A 17,984-nucleotide genomic window follows, 5' to 3' on the forward strand; every position below is an offset into this window, starting at 1 on the left:
GAGCCAGCAGATTCTAAACATGTTTTTTTATGTTCTCCCTCAATTCAACACATCAATATCAATCCTTGGCCAGGAGTGTAGAATTTCTATTTAAGTAGTTATATTTCTTATTTGTAGATTACAGTAGAACAGGTTTTTTTAATATGGTTATACAGAGTCCCAGGACAGCACACTCTTTAAGGCCTAGGCAGTCGATAACTGTCCCGGGAGTTTGACAATGGGTTATAAAGGCCTCTAAGTAGATTAATCGTCTCGCTGGGTTGATTCATTACCCGTTGCGGGATTTTGCACAGGGGAGCTGTTTCATTCTTCCCTAATTGCGAATGATATGTGGGGGGGATCAGCCCCCTTTCTGGTAGCCTGCACATATTCCCTTATCATTACAATGGTCAATAAAACAATATCAAGAAAATCATTACTATTTGTCAATTTACAAATGCATTTATATTTGTGAACCATTACTAATTCAGTGATGGAAGGTAAGAGGATTGTGTATTGAACATTTAAAAACAGTACGCCAATTTCTCCCCAACTAAAAGTCACAGAGCACACAAACTAAGTGTGCATCAGTAAATGTAGTCAAAGTGTGGAAACTGGCATAAAGCTAACAGAGGAGGGTTCAGGTGAAGGGCAATTTAGAAATCCAAAGATTAAACTTGAGGCATCAGAAAAGTACATCAATGTGGGTGAAAAAAAAGCTGAATGGATCAGGAAGATGTAATGTCCAATGGTAATCAAAGAGTAAAGCCCATGCAAGGAGTAGTAAAAAGATAAAATTGAAATCACATTATCTTTCTGTCCCTCCTTATTCTTTCATGGGATGTGGGTGTCACTGGCAATTTGTTGCCCATCCTTAATTGCCCTTTAACTGCCTGGCTTGCTTTTCAGAGGGGCAGTTAGGAGTCAAGCACATTGCTGTGGATCTGGAGTCACATGTAGGCCAGACCAGTTAACGGCGGCGGATTTCCTTCCCAAAAGGACATGAGTGAACCATATGGGTTTTTACTCCCTCCATAGGCAATGCTTTTATGGTCATCATTACTGACACTAGCTTTACATTCCATGCTTATTTATCTGAATTTGCAGAGCACTCGCAATTAGATAGATAAACTACTGGCACAAATAGAGAAAAATGGTTGAGATAAAATTCCCCAGGTGGCCCTCTCCCCACTCTCTTGCCAGCCCGATTTATCCACAATTTTACAGAGGGTGGGTGAGCACAGTGGTAAGCACAGTTGCTTCACAGCTCCAGGGTCCCAGGTTCGATTCCCGGCTTGGGTCACTGTCTGTGTGGAGTCTGCACGTTCTCCCCATGTGTGCGTGGGTTTCCTCCGGGTGCTCCGGTTTCCTCCCACAATCCAAAGATGTGCAGGTTAGGTGGATTGGCAATTCTAAATTGCCCTTAGTGTCCAAAAAGGTTAGGTGGGGTTACTGGGTTAAGGAGATAGGGTGGAGGCGTGGGGCTTAAGTAGGGTGCTCTTTCCAAGGGCTGGTGCAGATTCAATGGGCTGAATGCCCTCCTTCTGCACTGTAAATTCTATGATTCAATGAGACCTAGGGCAGCCCACTCACGTTCGCCCAACTGAGACCCTTGATTATTAGTCACTTAAGGGTTGCTTCCCACCGGCCTCAATTTTGTGGCTGCTGGGAGAAGGTCAGGGGCAAGGGGAATCTCACCCTCCTCAGGCATCAGATGTTTGTGCCCACCCTCCCCAATGACTGTTCACTGTGGGAGCTCTCTCTTCTATTAGCCTCTCCATCAAGATCCCACCCCTCTTTGGCCTCACCTCACCCATCCACTGCAAGAGCATCCATCCCACAGTCACATAGTCTTAGACTTTGGGGTTTAGAATCTGTGCACCCAGAACTGGCCACTGCTGGAAATACTAAGCGGGCAACCAATCAGGTTGGCTGGCAGATCTCGGAGCTGGAACTTAGGAACAAACCCCGCCATCTGAAAAATGATGCCGACGGATACAAAGTGATCAAGGTTGGGAAGCAATTGCCCCCGGATTGACAACATTTAGAAAAGAGGGGCAGAATGGAAACGGAGGAGGGGTATCCCTGATAATAAAGGATGAGAGCTGGGCATTAGTGAGAAAGGATTTTGGTTCAGAAAATCGGGAAGTAGAATTAGTCCAGGGTGGCAATGAGGATTAGCAACAGTCTGAAAATGCTGGTGGGGGTAGTCTATAGACCACCTAACAATAGTTATACCTATGGACAGAGTATGGACAGAGAGAGTGGCATGGTGGCACAGTGGTTATCACCGCTGCATTACAGCTCCAGGGTCCCGGGTTCAATTCCGGCCTCGGGTGACTGTGTGGGTTTCCTCCGGTTTCCTCCCACAGTCCAAAGATGTGTAGGTTAGATGGATTGGCCATGCTAAATTGTTCCTTAGTGTCCAAAAGGTTGGGTGGGGTTGCTGGCTAACAGGGATAGGGTGGAGGCAGACTTGATGGGCCGAATGGCCTCCTTCTGCACTGTTGATTCGGTGAAATGAAATTAAGCAAGAAATCATTGGACTTGTAACATAGGCAATGTAATAATGTGGGAGAGTTTATACTTCTTAACAGCACAATGGGTGTACCTACACCTCAGGGACTGCAGCGATTCAAGAAGGCAACTCACCACCACCTTCTGAAGGGCAACTAGGGATGGATGATAAATGCTGGCCTAAGCAGCAACACCCACAACCTGTAAATTAATTTTTAAAAAGCTAGGGAGGAGATTTTCCGGTTTTACAGCCGTTCTCGTCAGAGGGATATTCTGGTTTCTGGTCCCGCTAATGGCAGACCCCCATCGCGGGTTTCCTGGCCCCTGGGGGGGTGTATTCAAAGGGAAATCCCATTGACAGGATAGGCCCAGAAGATCCCGCAGCTTGCCAATGGCGGACCACTTCCCTCCGCTGAGAAACATGCCGTGGGCGGGTGGGGGAGCGGAAGGTTCCCCCCCAAGGACTCGCCTGTTCCACATAGGTGACAATGAACAGAACATTCCTAGGTATGCTAAGTGTTGCAAGCAGATTATACTGCTATAAAACAGTGGGCGTGATCTACCCTCTTCCAGGATTTACCCGGCTTGCCACACCTCATGAGATTTATCTCACGAGACATTGCAAATATGAATCCTGTCCATTGTGGGTGGGATCACTTTTTGCAAATCTGCAGATGAGAGCGAGACAGCTAGCCTCACTCTAATATGTATTCGTCTGATCTACCAATGCCCTGGGATCTAACCCCTTTGCCTCAGAGACCTCAGGCGAATGCCGTTCAGTGCTTGTCCCCACAAACAGGGACCAGACGGAAAGGCACTTTGGGAGGATGGGTCTCCCAGGGGATCGGAGGCCCCAAGGTGGTGGTTTCCCACTGGGCAGGGTGGCACCCTGACACTGCTGGTACCACCTGGACCTGGGCACCTTGGCACTGCCAGTCTGGCTCCCTGGCAGTGCCACCTGAGCACCTTGGCAGTGCCTGGGCGGCTCTACCACCTACGAGTGCCGGGAATCACCGGGATAAACGCGCTCATCGTGGGACCTTGTTGCAATTTGGTTAGATCGCACCCAGTATCTACAAAGACTTTCATGCCAATACAACTGAATGTGAAAATGTGCTATTATGCACGTGAAGAAGCTTGTTAAAGGCAAGCTGTGGAGGCTGCCTGAGATTGTCAGGATAGCTTTCAGTTTCCTGATGTGACGAGGGCAAATCAACTGCCTGGAGGCAGATAAACAGCAGCAGGGTAGCTTGCCTGAATGGGGTTCTAGTCAAAGGCCATCTGTAGAGGGCCGATGTTAAGTGACTGACCTATACCCCTATCCAACTCTCTCCTCATCCTCAATCAGTGTAAGTTACAGATAGTATGACCTTGGACCTCCTACTTTGGAAGGACTTCCTTAATTATGAGAGGAACTGAACATAAATATTAAGGATGCTATACTTCAAGTATACAGGGCATTGATGAGACCACATCTTGAATACTGTGTGCAGTTTTGGTCTCCTTATTTAAGGAAGGATGTAAATGCGGTTCAGAGGAGGTTTATTAGACTGATACCTGGAATGAACAGGTTGTCTTATGAGGATAGGTTGGAAAGGCTAGACTTGTTTTCACTAGGGTTTAGAAGAGTGAGTGGTGACTTGATTGAAGTTTATAAGATCCTGAATGGTATTGACAATGTGGATGTGGAAAGGATGTTTCCTCTAGTAGGTGAGTCCAGAACTAGAGGGCACTGTTTTAAAATTAGCGGTCGCCCTTTTAAGACAGGGGAAATGTTTTCTCTCAGGGGGTTGTGCAACTTTAGAACTCTCTGACTCAGAAGGCAGTGGAGGCGGGGATCATTGATTAATTTTAAAATGGAGGGAGGTAGATTCTTATTAGGCAAGGGAATCAAAGGTTATCAGGGTAGATGGGAATGTGGAAGTAGAAACACAAACAGATCAGCCATGATCTTATTGAATGGTGGACCAGGCTCGAGGGGTCAAATGGACAATGTCTGCTCCGACCGGGCAGCACGGTAGCTAGCACTGTAGCTTCACAGTGCCAGGGACCCAGGTTTGATTCCCACTTGGGTCACTCTTTGTGCGGAGTCTACACGTTCTCATCGTGTCTGCGTGGGTTTCCTCCGGGTGCTCCGGTTTCCTCCCACAAATCCCGAAAGACGGGCTTGTTATGTGAATTGGACATTCTGAATTCTCCCTCAAGTGTACCGGAATAAGTGCAGTAGTGTGGCGACTAGGGGATTTTCACAGTAACTCATTGCAGTGTTAATGGAAGCCTATTCATGACACTAATGAAAATTATTATTTTTTTGTATCTCCATATATTCCTATGTATGTTCCGAACCAATCCCTTCCCACAACCCGACCCTCCCATTCTGCTTGTATGTTTTCAGAAACCCAAGACATGTCCCCTGGACACCCTCAGCAGGACCAGACAGAGCAGCAAGCCCATGACAGCGATGAGGAGGATCCATCAATTGGCCTTTCAATCTCAGCTACCAGCTCGGATGCGGGCACTCCACAAACGTTGGGTGTTGTTGAGTCGGGATTAGCACAAGGTGAATCATTCGGCAAGAATGAGTTTCAGCCAGGCAAGGGGAAAAGGGTGGCCCATGTTTTAATTCCCCGCGGGGCCAGGTTACAGACGAGGTCTGCTGCAGGGTACTCAGAAGAGGTCTTTGAGCAGCACGCAGCAGAGCACTAATGGGGATGCACACAGAGCTACGTGGCCTGTCAGACAAACTCCTGTTACTCAGTAGGAGCAAGGAGAATTTTGGGTTTAGTGTGGTAGACGGCAGTACCCAGAGTCTGGAGTCCATCCTTTACAGCATAGGAATGGTTGTCAGCGCCACGGCAGTGTCACTGGACCGACCCATTATAGAGTGCCTTGTGCCTGTTGACTTGGCTTCCACTGTAGCACAGGGAGAATCCTTCTCACATCACAGTGCGTTGTGGAAATTCAGCTAGAGCTGATGACATCCATGTTGCTGTCACATAAGCTCAGACAGCTGCCATCCTGGGTGTGGATCTCATTTATCAATGGGGCATGGAGGCTCTCGGATCAGTCTAGAAATCAGTGCTCCAACAGATGACTCAGTTTGCTGAGGTGGCAGACAGTGGGAGTGGCAGTGGCAGTTTAGCGGCATTTGTGTTCAGAAAGCTGCCACTCCATTACTGCCCTTGCTGCTGCCTTCCAGCGAGCCAGCCGAGAATGTTGCCACCCATGCAGTCAGAATCCGAATGTTCGAGTAGCAGAGTTGCTCAAGGGAAGCCTACAAAGACCGTCTGCAGTCTCCCCACCGAAAGGCAGCAGCCTTCCATCAGCCATGCTGTAGTCACTAGGACAGCACTGCCTAGGGGCACAAGGATTGAAAAAGGATAGGCGCAATCCAGGCACTAAGGGAGTGTGCATGGGCGAATTGCTGTTTGTACAGTTTGATGGGCTGATGGGTAAAATTAGTTTTTTTACATGTTTTTTTTTTCTGTGTGTTGGCCAAGGTCATTGTGTGATGAATGAAGTCTGCAATGGGTGTGACAGTGGTGAATGGTGTCTCCACATTGGGATGGGGCACTTGTTTCAATAGAATTAGAGCCTCACACTTTGCTCTCTCACAATTCTTCCAGTTACTTGGAACTCTGGAAGATCCTGCCTGCCTCCGTCTGTTCATCTTCCTCCCCCTCTTTCTACTTCTCTCCTCCCAGAGCTTCCCCCCCCTCCTCTTTTTAATAGTCAAGGAGAAGTTCGGAAAGGAGAGTCAAACAATGGTTTATTTCCAAAAGGAGTGTTTATAGTCCAAGTCCCAGCAGGGACTTCTCTGCAGCTCGGCTCCTACCCGGTCCCACAGGGTGATTAATCGGGTCATCTCTGTGGGTCTCGTGGGGGTTGTAACATCCCTCCCCCCTGAAGTCCGTAAGCCCCTCTGAAGAGGGAGTGCAGAAGGATGTCTACTTCTCTTTGTTCGCGGCTACACTTTCAGTGGCCGCAGGGCTGGGTCGTGGGCTCATGGGGTGGAGGTGTGTGTGTATGTGCTGTGTAGCATGTTGGTGAACATCTTTTCTGCGATGACCATCTGGGGGGTACCGCTGACGACTGATCCTTGGCACGGTTGCTGTCGGAAGCCTCGGTTGCCTCCATTGGGTCTCCATCTTGGAGTCCAAGTCCACCACCTCTTGCATGTTAGTGTTGGGGCACAGGAGGGGGCGACACCCCCGGCTCCCATGCGCCAGGGCGATGTGACTAGAAGATGGTTCCTCTGGTGAGCCATTCCTATGCTGTAAAGGATGGACTCCAGACTCTGGGTACTGCCGTCTACCACACTAAACCCAAAATTCTCCTTGCTCCTACTGAGTAACAGGAGTTTGTCTGACAGGCCACGTAGCTCTGTGTGCATCCCCATTAGTGCTCTGCTGCGTGCTGCTCAAAGACCTCTTCTGAGTACCCTGCAGCTATTAATGACTTGGATGAAGGGACTGAATGTACGATTGCCAAATTTGCTGATGACACAAAGATAGGGACGAGACTAAGTTGTGAAGAAGTGAAGAAGACATAAGTGTCTACAAAGGGTTATAGTTCAGTTACATGAATGGGCAGAAAATTTGGCAGTTGAAGTGTAATATGGACAAATGTGAAATTGTCCATTTTACCAGGAAGAATAGAAAAGCAGCATATTATTTAAACAGAGACAGATTGCAGAACTTTCCGTGCAGAGGGACCTGGGTGTTCTTGTACATGAATCAGAAAAGGTTTGTATGCAGGTACAGCAAGTGATCAGGAAGGCAAATGGAATGTTGTCGTTTATTGCAAGTGGAATGGAATATACAAGTAGGGAAGGTTTGCTACAATTGCAGAGGGCATTAGTGAGACCATCTCTGGCAATTGCATTAGCAGTGCAGAGAAGGTTCCATTGACCGATTTCTGGGATGAAGGGGCATTCTTGGGAAAGGTTAGATAGGCTGGGTCTGTATCCATTGGAGTTTAGAAGAATAAGAGCTGGTCTTCTTGAAACATTTAATATGCTGAGGGGCCTTGACAGGGTGGAAGCTGAAAGAGTGTTTCCCCTTGAGGAAGAGACTTGGGGACATATTGTAAAAATAAGGAGTCTCCCATTTAAGATAGAGATGAGGAGAATTTTTCTCTGAGGGTCGTTAGTCTTTGGAATTCTCTTTCCCCAAGGGTAGTGGAGGCTGGGTCATTGAATATTGATAAGGTGATAGACAAGGAAGTACAGGCCAAAATCAGATTAGCCATGAGCAGAGCAGGTTAGAGGGGCCAAATAGCATACTCCTGCTCCTAATTCATGTGTTCGCATAAATATAACACCTCACCTGCAGCGTGCTGAGTGACTCTTTAATTAGCACTTGCCCAGGTCCGTTCTCACAGCAGAAGGCTTAATTTAAATTTTTTAGTTGTCTAGACTTCATGGTCCAAGTTTGGGATCCTGGTGCCGCATCACTCAGTTAGGCTGTGATGTCGTCAGGATAGTGCTGGCTCAAAAGCACACAGGGGATGCACCCACTTGCACATGTCTCCTGGTGCAATGCTGCATGGTCTGAGCAGGAAGCACCCGATAGGGCAGGTTACACCACAAAAGCAGCACCAGGCCAATGTAACGCTGCCAGAGGCCACATTATGCAAGAAAATTACCAGCCCCAAGCCTCTCCCTAACTTGCTGCACAGTGGATGGATGGGAAATGGGTTTGTTCTTGCACTTTACCAAATTCCTACGATTCATCTCTTTAATCAATGTTTTCTTCCCTTCTTGCAAGAATGAGTACTCTTCACGACTACCGTCTGTCCGACCACACTTTGGAAAGTCATCAGCTCAGTATTTACTGCGCTTCATTTTTGACAAACAAAAACCCTCCAAGTCAATTCACCCTTTTGGATTCCCTCCAACTCCCCCCACAAGCACCTACCCTGCTCTCCACCCTGAACGTCTCCTAACATCTATGAGCCCATCCAAAGCCTTTAGATTTCTGGCAGACTTCGCCGACCAGCTCTGTTACCCATTATATGTGGAAATGGTGTATGAAATTGTAAATCCAAGCCATTTCCTCGACTGATTACATCAGATTGCTCAACTCCAGGACCCCATTTCTTGTGGTTGTTTGTGGTATCTCAGTTTTCAGCCAGCCACTCACCAACGCATGTTTTCCCATCAGAGTGCAGGGCAAATTTCAAATGGCATCCGCACTTCGGGCCTTGATCGGTATCATCACACGTGTGCTGGCACCCTCCGTTTCCATAGTTACACGTCACTACAGAGAGAAAACACATGATCAACTTTCGATAAATGCCAGCGGGTTAGATTAACTGACCCCCAGCCTCACAAATGTGTCAAAGAGCATGTTTTGAGATCGTTATCCAACCATAGCAGAGAACTATCGCCTTTTATAGTTGGGAAGCAAACCATCTCGGGAATGTTTCTTTTGCTGGTTTGTTTTATTTTCCATTTTAAAAAATGCGACCAGTTAGAAAGAAATTTGATATAATCTGATTTTGTTTGTTTATTTTGTTTTCCACAAAAAAATTACTACTAGTTTTCTAAAAATTGTGATTTAATGAGGACCACATTCCCTATCAATTAAAAGAAAAACAGTCCAATGCACTTTTGTCACAGAAAAATCTTTGGAATTCTGAAATAGTTGTGAGGAGCACCGTTCCTTTAATGTAACGCTTTCTCCTCACTCCTTCTGTGGCTCAAGGTTCCCACATCCTAAAATGTCAACATCGCAACTCTTCAAGTTATCAGAGCTTTTAAATCCCCCAAACTTGAAACATGTTTCATTATTTTCCCCATCCTGTCTACCTGAACCATGCAGCATCGCACAGCCCAAAGGAGTAGGCAGATGACCCACTTTCAGGATTTTAATGTCGGCAAATGTAAAGGGATCCACTTTGGACCTAATAACGTTACAACAGAGTACTTTCTAAATGGGGAAAAGCTCAAAACAATGGCCATTGCAAGAGATAAGGGGCGTGATCCAATCGCCAAGCTCCACCCGAAAAGCAGCTTTACACGCCAAAAAATGTCAGATAAAAGCCGAGAGACCTTTGCCTCACAAGATCCAAGGCGATCATGCGAGATGTTGCAATGTAGGATCACTTTTTGTCAAATCTGCATATTGGAGCGAGACAGCTAATCTCAGTCTAATGTGCAGATTCCCGAGGTACCTAAGGCTTTGGGATTCAGCCCCTTCGCTCAGGGCCCTCGACTGAGTTGTTCAGCACGGGTGTCCACAAACTAGTGAGCCACACTCAACTATTTAGCAAATGTGAAAGCTGACCTACTGTTCCTGCAGGAGTGCGGAATTCCACACCTCAGCAACTACAGGCGCTGGTCGAGCTGGTGGTCCCACGGGCCATCCATCTGGTCAGGAGGAAACAACTGCCGCTCCTCCGGCCTGGGTATTCTGCTGCGGGGAGGCAACTTCACCATCTCCGACGTTAAGGAGATGGTGGGCGGGCGCCTCCTCGTAGCAGACGTCAAATACAAAAACACCCTTCTCAGACTTATTAATGTGTACGTCCCGGCCGTAAAAAGTGAGCGGCTGGCAGTCCTTCAGCAACTCCCACTGCTGTTGGCCACCTCCAAGTCGGTCATCCTGGGTGGTGACTTCAACTGCATCATCGATGCGGCTGGACGATCCAGCAGAGCCGACAGCAAACTAGACGCTACGTCCAGACTCCTGATGGAAACGGTATAAGACGCCAAGCTGCTCGACGTCTGCAGCAACCCTGCAGACGGAGCGCAGCGTAGATACACATGGTCCCGGCCAGACGGGTCCGTCCGCTCCAGGATAGACTTCTTCTTTGTGTCCCGAGCTTTCACGGTCAGGTCCACCGACGTAAGGCCGGTGTTCTTCTCTGACCACTGCCTCCTACTGGCCGACTGCCACCTGCAGGAAGACCAGGGGGTAGGCAGGGGGACATGGAAGCTAAATGCAAAACTGCTGACCCCTGAGAACCTCGAGAAACTCAGGAGGGATTACAAGGGTTGGAGAACCGTGAAACCCCTCTTTGAGGCCCCACATCTCTGGTGGGAAGCAATCAAGGGGAATATCAAGAGGTTTTTCATCCTCAAGGGCGTTCAAAAGGTGAGAGAGAGACGAGGGGTCATGTCCAGGCTCCAGAAAAGTATGCAGAATTTGCTCCAGCTGCAGTCGATGGGGGTGGATGTCAAGGAGGATGTCCAAGAGGTGAAGAGCCAGCAAGCCTTGCTCTACACCTCGGAGGCCTCCAAGGTTATCTTCCGTTCCAGAGTCCGCTCCGTGGGGCAGGACGAAAAGTGCTCACGTTTCTTCTTCCAAAAGGTGCACAGAGAGACCTCTGTGATCAGCAGCCTGAAGGAAGAAGATGGCTCTGTAAAGTCATCGCAGTCTGACATCCTGAGGATCAGCCAATCCTTTTATGCCGGACTGTATGACCTGAAGCCAACAGATAGCACTGTTTCCCAGACCTTCCTGTCGACTATCACGGAGGTCATAGGCGACAGCGAGCTGGAAAACCTGGACAAACCACTAACTCTGGGTGAGCTGACAAAGGCCGCCAAGTCCTTCGAAACGAGTAAAACTCCCGGAAGCGACGGCTTACCGGTTGAGTTGTATTCGGCTCTGTGGGACTGGATGGGCCCAGACCTGCTGGAAGTGTACGAGAGTATGCTTCTGGAAGGCAGCATGTCAGAGTCCATGAGGAAAGGCATCATCACCCTCATCTACAAGCAGAAGGGGGAAAGGGAAGAAATTCGAAATTGGCGACCCATTTCACTGTTGAATGTGGATTACAAAATTCTAGCCAAGGTCATCGCCAATCGGGTCAGGTCTGCTCTGGAGTCGGTGATCCACCCTGACCAGACCTGTGCTGTACCCGGCAGGAAGATCTCTGATAGCCTCGCGCTACTCAGGGATACGATCGCCTACGTGCAGGACAGGAGGGTGGACACTTGCCTCATCAGCCTTGACCAGGAGAAGGCTTTTGACAGAATATCGCACACCTACATGATGGATGTGCTCTCCAAAATGGGGTTTGGGGAGGGAATTCGCAATTGGATCAAACTGCTCTACACAAACATCTATAGCGCAGTCTCAATCAATGGGTGGGAATCAGAAAAGTTCCAGATCAAATCCGGAGTCAGGCAGGGCTGCCCTCTCTCCTCTGCCCTTTTTGTGTGCTGCATAGAACCTTTTGCCGAGTCCATCAGGAAGGATCCGGGTATAAGAGGAGTGACAATCCCAGGCAGTGGAGGCACGCAAGTCAAGGCCTCCCTGTACATGGACGACGTTGCCATCTTCTGCTCGGATCTGCGTCTGTACGCAGGCTCTTGACCACCTGCGACCAGTTTGAACTCGCCTCGGGAGCCAAGGTAAACTGTGGCAAGAGCGAGGCCATGTTCTTTGGGAACTGGGCCGACCGGTCCTTTGTCCCCTTCACTGTCAGGTCAGATTACCTGAAGGTGCTGGGGATATGGTTCGGAGCTGCTGGGGCGTGCACCAAAACCTGTGAGGAGCGCATAGCAAAGGCAAGGCAGAAACTGGGCTGGTGGGAGCAACGCTCCCTCTCCATTGCAGGCGAAACCCTGGTCATCAGGTGTGAGGTACTCTTTGTGCTACTGCACGTGGCGAAAGTCTGGCCCATAACCCGACCCTACACCGCAGCAGTCTCCCGAGCCATCTTCAAATTCATCTCGAGATCCAAGATGGACCGTGTCCGAAGGGACACCATGTACAAACCTCTGGAGAAGGGAGGGCGGAACGTACCCAACGCCTCCCTCATCCTGTTGGCCACCTTTGTATCCAGCTGCATCAAGCTGTGCGTGGACCCCCAGTATGCAAACACCAAGTGTCACTACATACTGAGGTTCTACCTGTCCCCGGTGTTACGAAGGATGGGCCTGGCCTCATTGCCGCGGAACGCTCCAAGTAGTTGGACCGTACCGTACCACCTGTCCTTTGTGGAAAAGTTTTTGAAGAAAAACACCTTTGACCACAAGGCAATGAAGCAGTGGTCAGCACGTAATGTCCTCGAGACCCTCAGGGAAAAGGAGACCTTGGAGGACGTTGGATGGTTCCCTGAGCAGACTGCCAGAGTCATCTGGCAGAACGCCTCATCACCAGAACTTTCAAACAAGCACCAAGACCTAGCTTGGCTGGTGGTGAGAAGGGCCCTCCCTGTCAGATTCTTCATGCACACCCGAAGGGTCTGCGCCAATGCACGCTGCCCTCGGAGTGGCTGTGGGGGAAATGAGATGGTCACACACCTCCTTGTGGAATGTGCCTTTGCAAAGACGGTCTGGAGAGAGATGCAGTGGTATTTGTCAAGGTTTATCCCGAATAGATCTGTGACACAGGACTCTGTGCTCGAGTTGAAAGACGCTTTTTGGTCTGCCCGAAACTTGCTGATCTTCCAGTGCAAAGAATTGTCCTCGACCGAGTGTTGCAGACTGGCACATTCCAAGGTCCAGGACTACGTGCTGAGGGACGCACTCAAGCTTGGGGCAGCTGCCGCCAAGGCACAATGGGGAAAGACCACTGTGTAAGGTCTTTACAGCAAATGTACACCGAGGGGCGGGTAACAGTGTAAACCCCCCTCGGTCTGTGCCACCAACACTCCAATGTATAAAACAAACATGACAATGTAAATATTTAAGAAGGAATTGTAATGTAAAGAGTGATAGGTGTATAATAACATCAAAATTGAATGGAAGAAAGTCAAGGCAATGTGTAACTCTGCCGGAAATGTACAGTCAAGACAATTTGAAATGTTTCTGTAATGTTTATGATAAATTTTATGAATAAAGTATATTTTTTTTGAATAAAAAAAAAAGTCCACAAACCGGGACCAGAGGGAATGGCATTCGTGAGGGTCTCCCAGGTGCCGGCCCTTTGAATAGGGTGATACTCTGGCACTGCTGCTGCCACCTGGGCACCCTGGCAGTGCTATCTTGGCACCAGGTAGCACTTCAAGCTGGCACGGCCAGGTTAACACTGCCATGATGCCAAGCTGGCATTTTTGAGGGCTGGCGATTGGGCCGTGGGTGCCCTGCACGGGGGGGGGGGATAGGGATCGCTTCGCGGGCCTCGCTGCATTTGGGAGTCTGGCGAGCAGAGCTCCCTAGTGTACAAAGTGGGGTCATGTGCAGCCTTAGCTGCATGTTCCCCACTGAGGCCCCTTATACGATGTGAAACGACATTGCAGTGTTAATGTGAGCCTACTTGTGACACGAATAAAGATTATTATTATAAATTTTCCAAAATTATACCGAGACTCCAAAGATTAAATTACGAGATGATATTACACAAACAAGGGTCATATTCAATATAATTTAGAAAGTTAAAAGGTGATTCCATTAAAGTTTCCAAGATATCAAGGGGAACGGATAAGGATCTACTCAATTTTAAAATAAATTTAGAGTACCCAATTCTTTTTTTCCAATTAAGAGGCAATTTAGCGTGGCCAATCCACCTAACCTCCACATCTTTTTGGTTGTGGGGGTGAAACTCATGCAGACATGGGGAGAATATGCAAACTCCACATGGACAGGGGCCTGGGGCCAGGATCGACCCCGGGTCCTCGGTACTGGTCCTCGGCACATGCAATCTCGTATTAGGGCATGTGACCGAAAGCTTGGTCAATGAGGTAGGTTTAAAGGGGCATGTTAAAAACAGAAAAAGAGGTAGAAATTGGTGGAGATGGTCAGGGAGGGAATATCAGAGTCTAGGGTCCCAGCAGCTGAAGGTACAGCCGGCATTAAAATCAGAGATGAGCAAGAGGCCAGATTTCAGCTCTTATCATCTCAGAGCTGGAAATTTCAGGTAACGTCAGGGCAACCACAGCCTTTTGGGGAAGAGAGCTTCAGATTTTTACTGCCCTTCAGATGAAAAAGTGATTCCCGATTTCACACCTAAATGGCCTGACTCAAAGTTAGAGATTATATGTCCTGGATTCCTTCACTAAATGATTTTTAAAAACTTGATTAGATCAGCGTGAACCTTCTAATCTCAAGGAGATAGTTTGTGCGATTTGTCTTTACAAGCCTTTAAGCCTGGTAATATTCTGAGGACTGTGCTGAAGTCCTACTTCTATAATAATGCAAACTAGATTGGCATCAGGGGTATCCAAGACTGATGGGTTCCTCTCCAGAAATCTAGATAAATGGAGTATTCAACACAGGCCTATCAAACAGATGCTTTCTTTTCCCGAAATGGTTACATCTATTCCATTCACCAGTTTTCTCCTCTGCTCCTTTGAAGGTGCTGATACATTGACCAAATGGCCATTATTCTCATGTGAGCTTTATCAGAGAGTTCACAGACCATTTAACGGCTAAAAGCATTATAACAGAGCTCTGATCTTCACTAGTCCTCAACATACACAGCTAGGGCAGCAGGGATGGCTGGAATGGAATGATAAGTGCGAATGCTGGTTAATTATTTATTAGGACTCTGGCCCAGGCGCACTATCAATTGCAAGATCACATTCTGACTGGACAGTGCTCCCCCCACTTCCACCTGCCAACGCCCAACCCCCCCCCCAGCTGAGATCAAACATGGACCCAATTTCTCAAAACCTCTACTGACCTACTGGGAGAGCCTTCAGATATATTTTCGATTCCACTTGTGAGGCAGATTATAATTCTCCAAGCCTCATTCCTTGCGTTAATCGACCAGTTACAATCAAGGAGATAAATATCACACCTCAAGAGAGTCACCCAGTACCTCCAGCAACACAGTTCACTCCTGGGATATGATCGTTAACACTCTGAATCTGCTTACTCAGCTCAAAGTGACACACAGGTATATGTTGGGACTTACATTTGCAATCCCGTTGGTTCTTTGTGAGTTCAAATCCGGGTCGACATTCACAGGCAATTCCTCCCTTTGGAGTTTCTCGACAAATGTGAGCGCATCCGTGGTTTTTATTCATACAGTTCATTCCTTCTGCAAAGGAACATCAATAAGAGGGAGACCATAAATAATAGTAAATCATTATAATGCAGCTTAGATATTATGTCGAGGGATCAATACTGAGTGCAGACAAGACTAACATTAAAGTCTGTTATCAATCAATGCACAAATTACTTACATTCCATTTTGGACCTTTTTTGGTCTTTTTCTCACTAATCACCCTCTACCCTGAAGGCAGTGAGTTTCACTGTGACCAGGTTCGATAAGTGTTCCTCAATGCCTCATCCAAACAGGCATTCTTAATGTGTGCCACCAGTCTGTTGGATTTGCTTGTGTGTGTGTCTCCCTGTGTGTGTGCGTCTGGTTACCGTAGTCCAGCTCAGCTTTCTTCCCAGATCCACATCCCAGCAGAATTTGATGGGAAACTATCGAGAGCAGGAATCCTGAATGATCCCAAATACTACTCCCCAACCCCCCCTTATCCACCGACCCAGAGGAAATTCTCTGACTCGGCAGAGACCGGGAACTTTTCCTACTCTTACTGGCCCAGCTTATCTTTCATAAGCCCATTACGTCCAATTTAGGTTAAAAAAAAATGACTGGAATTATCCGGCCTTTGCAATTCACTTTTCTTGCCGGCAGCACGCCCTCGCCAGTGGGCTTTGTGGCAGCGTGGGGTGGTTTCTATGGGAAATCCCATCGCCCAATGGCCGGACGATAGAATCATGTTGCCAATGAACAGTGCGCCGACGAGAAACATGCGGCTAAGGGACGGGAGAATCCTGCCCTTGTTCACTGCGCAAAGATATGATTTCTTTTAAGGATTAAGAAATAAATTGGCCACCCTGCTTCACAAAAGCAAAGTATTGCATATGCTGGAAGTCTGAAATAAAATCAGAAAATACTGGAAATACTCAGCAGGTCAGGCAGCCACTACGGAGAGAAACTGAGGCTGTTCCTGCCGGCAGGATCTTCTGGTCCCGCGGCGGGTTCCTCAGTGGGGGAGGGTGCAAATAATGGGGAAACCTGCTGACAGTGGCAGTGCTGGAAGATCTGCCACTGCAAAACACACCATGGAGGGCTTGGAAAATCCCATCCAGAGAGAATGTTTCAGATCGATAACCCTTTATCAGAACACAGAAGTGAAAGGGTCAATGACCTGAAACACTGACGCTGTTTCTTTCCATAGAAGTTGTCATGATATCCAAATTAACATATCATGGTGCAATCACACACACACACACTGATGGACAGGTAGACGGACCAACCAACACACACAAAACATCACAGCCAATCACCAGTGAGAGCACATGCACTATAAAACAGGGAACACCACAGTTCCCGCTCATTCTACCAGGAGATAGCTCAGAGCACAGAGCTCACAGCGTGCCACTCAGACATACACCATGTGCATAGTGCCTCACAAAGATAGTGCTAGGGCTGGGTCCACAGGTTAGCTGGTGAAGCATGAACCACAGCCAGAAGTTAATAGTTATTATTGTACAGCATAATAAAACAGAGTTGTACCATCCACAACCGTGTTGGTTCGAACTGATCTTCCTGCCCTGGTGCCTGGAGACAACGTCCGCATACACCTACCAGAGGGTGGCTGGTCGGCAACCGTCGAGGTTCTCCACCGCGTGGCTCCCTGCTCGTTGCTGGTTCGCATGCCTGATGGCTCCATTCGCCGGCGTAATCGGCGGGCCCTTCGGCTGCTTCCGCGCTCTCTACGCCGGCGAATGGAGCCATCAGGCATGCGAACCAGAGTTGTACCATCCACAACCCGTGTTGGTTCGTTTGTGTATCGGAACACCCAACACGACAGAAGTTGTCTGCCCTGCTGAGTATTTTCAGCATTTTCTATTTTGACAACTTAACTTCCCCTTCTCCAGGCACTGTGTCAAAGTCTACCTAGCGTAGGCCTCGTTGTACCACGTGCTCTCTGGGAAACATGGCCAAGATGTAGAAGGGCTCAGACAGGTAACTGCAGTCCTGTCACACTGAAACAATGGCAGCCCTGGAAAGGCAGCAGGGGTCAAATTATTTTGAAATTAAATCTATAGAGATCAATAAATACATATTACAAGCACTGTCAGCTGGGTGGCACAGTGGGTTAGCCCTGCAGCCTCACGGCGCCGAGGTCCCAGGTTCGATCCCGGCTCTGGGTCACTCTCCGTGTGGAGTTTGCACATTCTTCCCGTGTTTGCGTGGGTTTCGCCCCATATCCCAAAGATGTGCAGCATAGGTGGCTTGGCCATGCTAGACTGGCCCCTAATTGGAAAAAAGGAATTGGGTACTCTAAATTTATATATAAAAAAAGAACTGTCAGCTGCGGATTCTTAACATTATCTTGCAGTAACAAACACAAACACAGCTGTTCTGCGATAGGAGCCTAAAAATTTGTAAAGCATTGCATTAATGAAAATTTGAAATAATACTGGGCCCTGACGTTAAACTCCAATTTTCTGTTATATGACAATACATGCTAAAACATCAATTATCACTCAGAAGGAATGCTCAGACCTGGAAATTCTTGGTTCCTTCTTATTAATCTTATTCTCCACTTTGTTATCCTGTACCTGC

General features: G+C 48.0%; 1 protein-coding gene across 2 annotated transcripts in view; it reads right to left on the minus strand.

Moving 5' to 3' along the window:
• Window positions 1–17,984, minus strand: part of LOC140393894 (signal peptide, CUB and EGF-like domain-containing protein 3) — a 520,338-nt gene that overhangs the window by 169,958 nt on the left and 332,396 nt on the right. For both annotated transcript variants that reach the window (XM_072480490.1, XM_072480491.1), the window contains exons 5-6: window positions 15,309–15,434; window positions 8,640–8,756 (exon numbers count right to left, since the gene is read on the minus strand). In XM_072480490.1, coding sequence (XP_072336591.1) covers window positions 8,640–8,756; window positions 15,309–15,434 — 243 coding nt within the window. The remainder of the gene's footprint in view (window positions 1–8,639; window positions 8,757–15,308; window positions 15,435–17,984) is intronic.

Source organism: Scyliorhinus torazame, chromosome 17 (assembly GCF_047496885.1).
Source record: "Scyliorhinus torazame isolate Kashiwa2021f chromosome 17, sScyTor2.1, whole genome shotgun sequence".
NCBI lineage: Eukaryota > Metazoa > Chordata > Chondrichthyes > Carcharhiniformes > Scyliorhinidae > Scyliorhinus > Scyliorhinus torazame.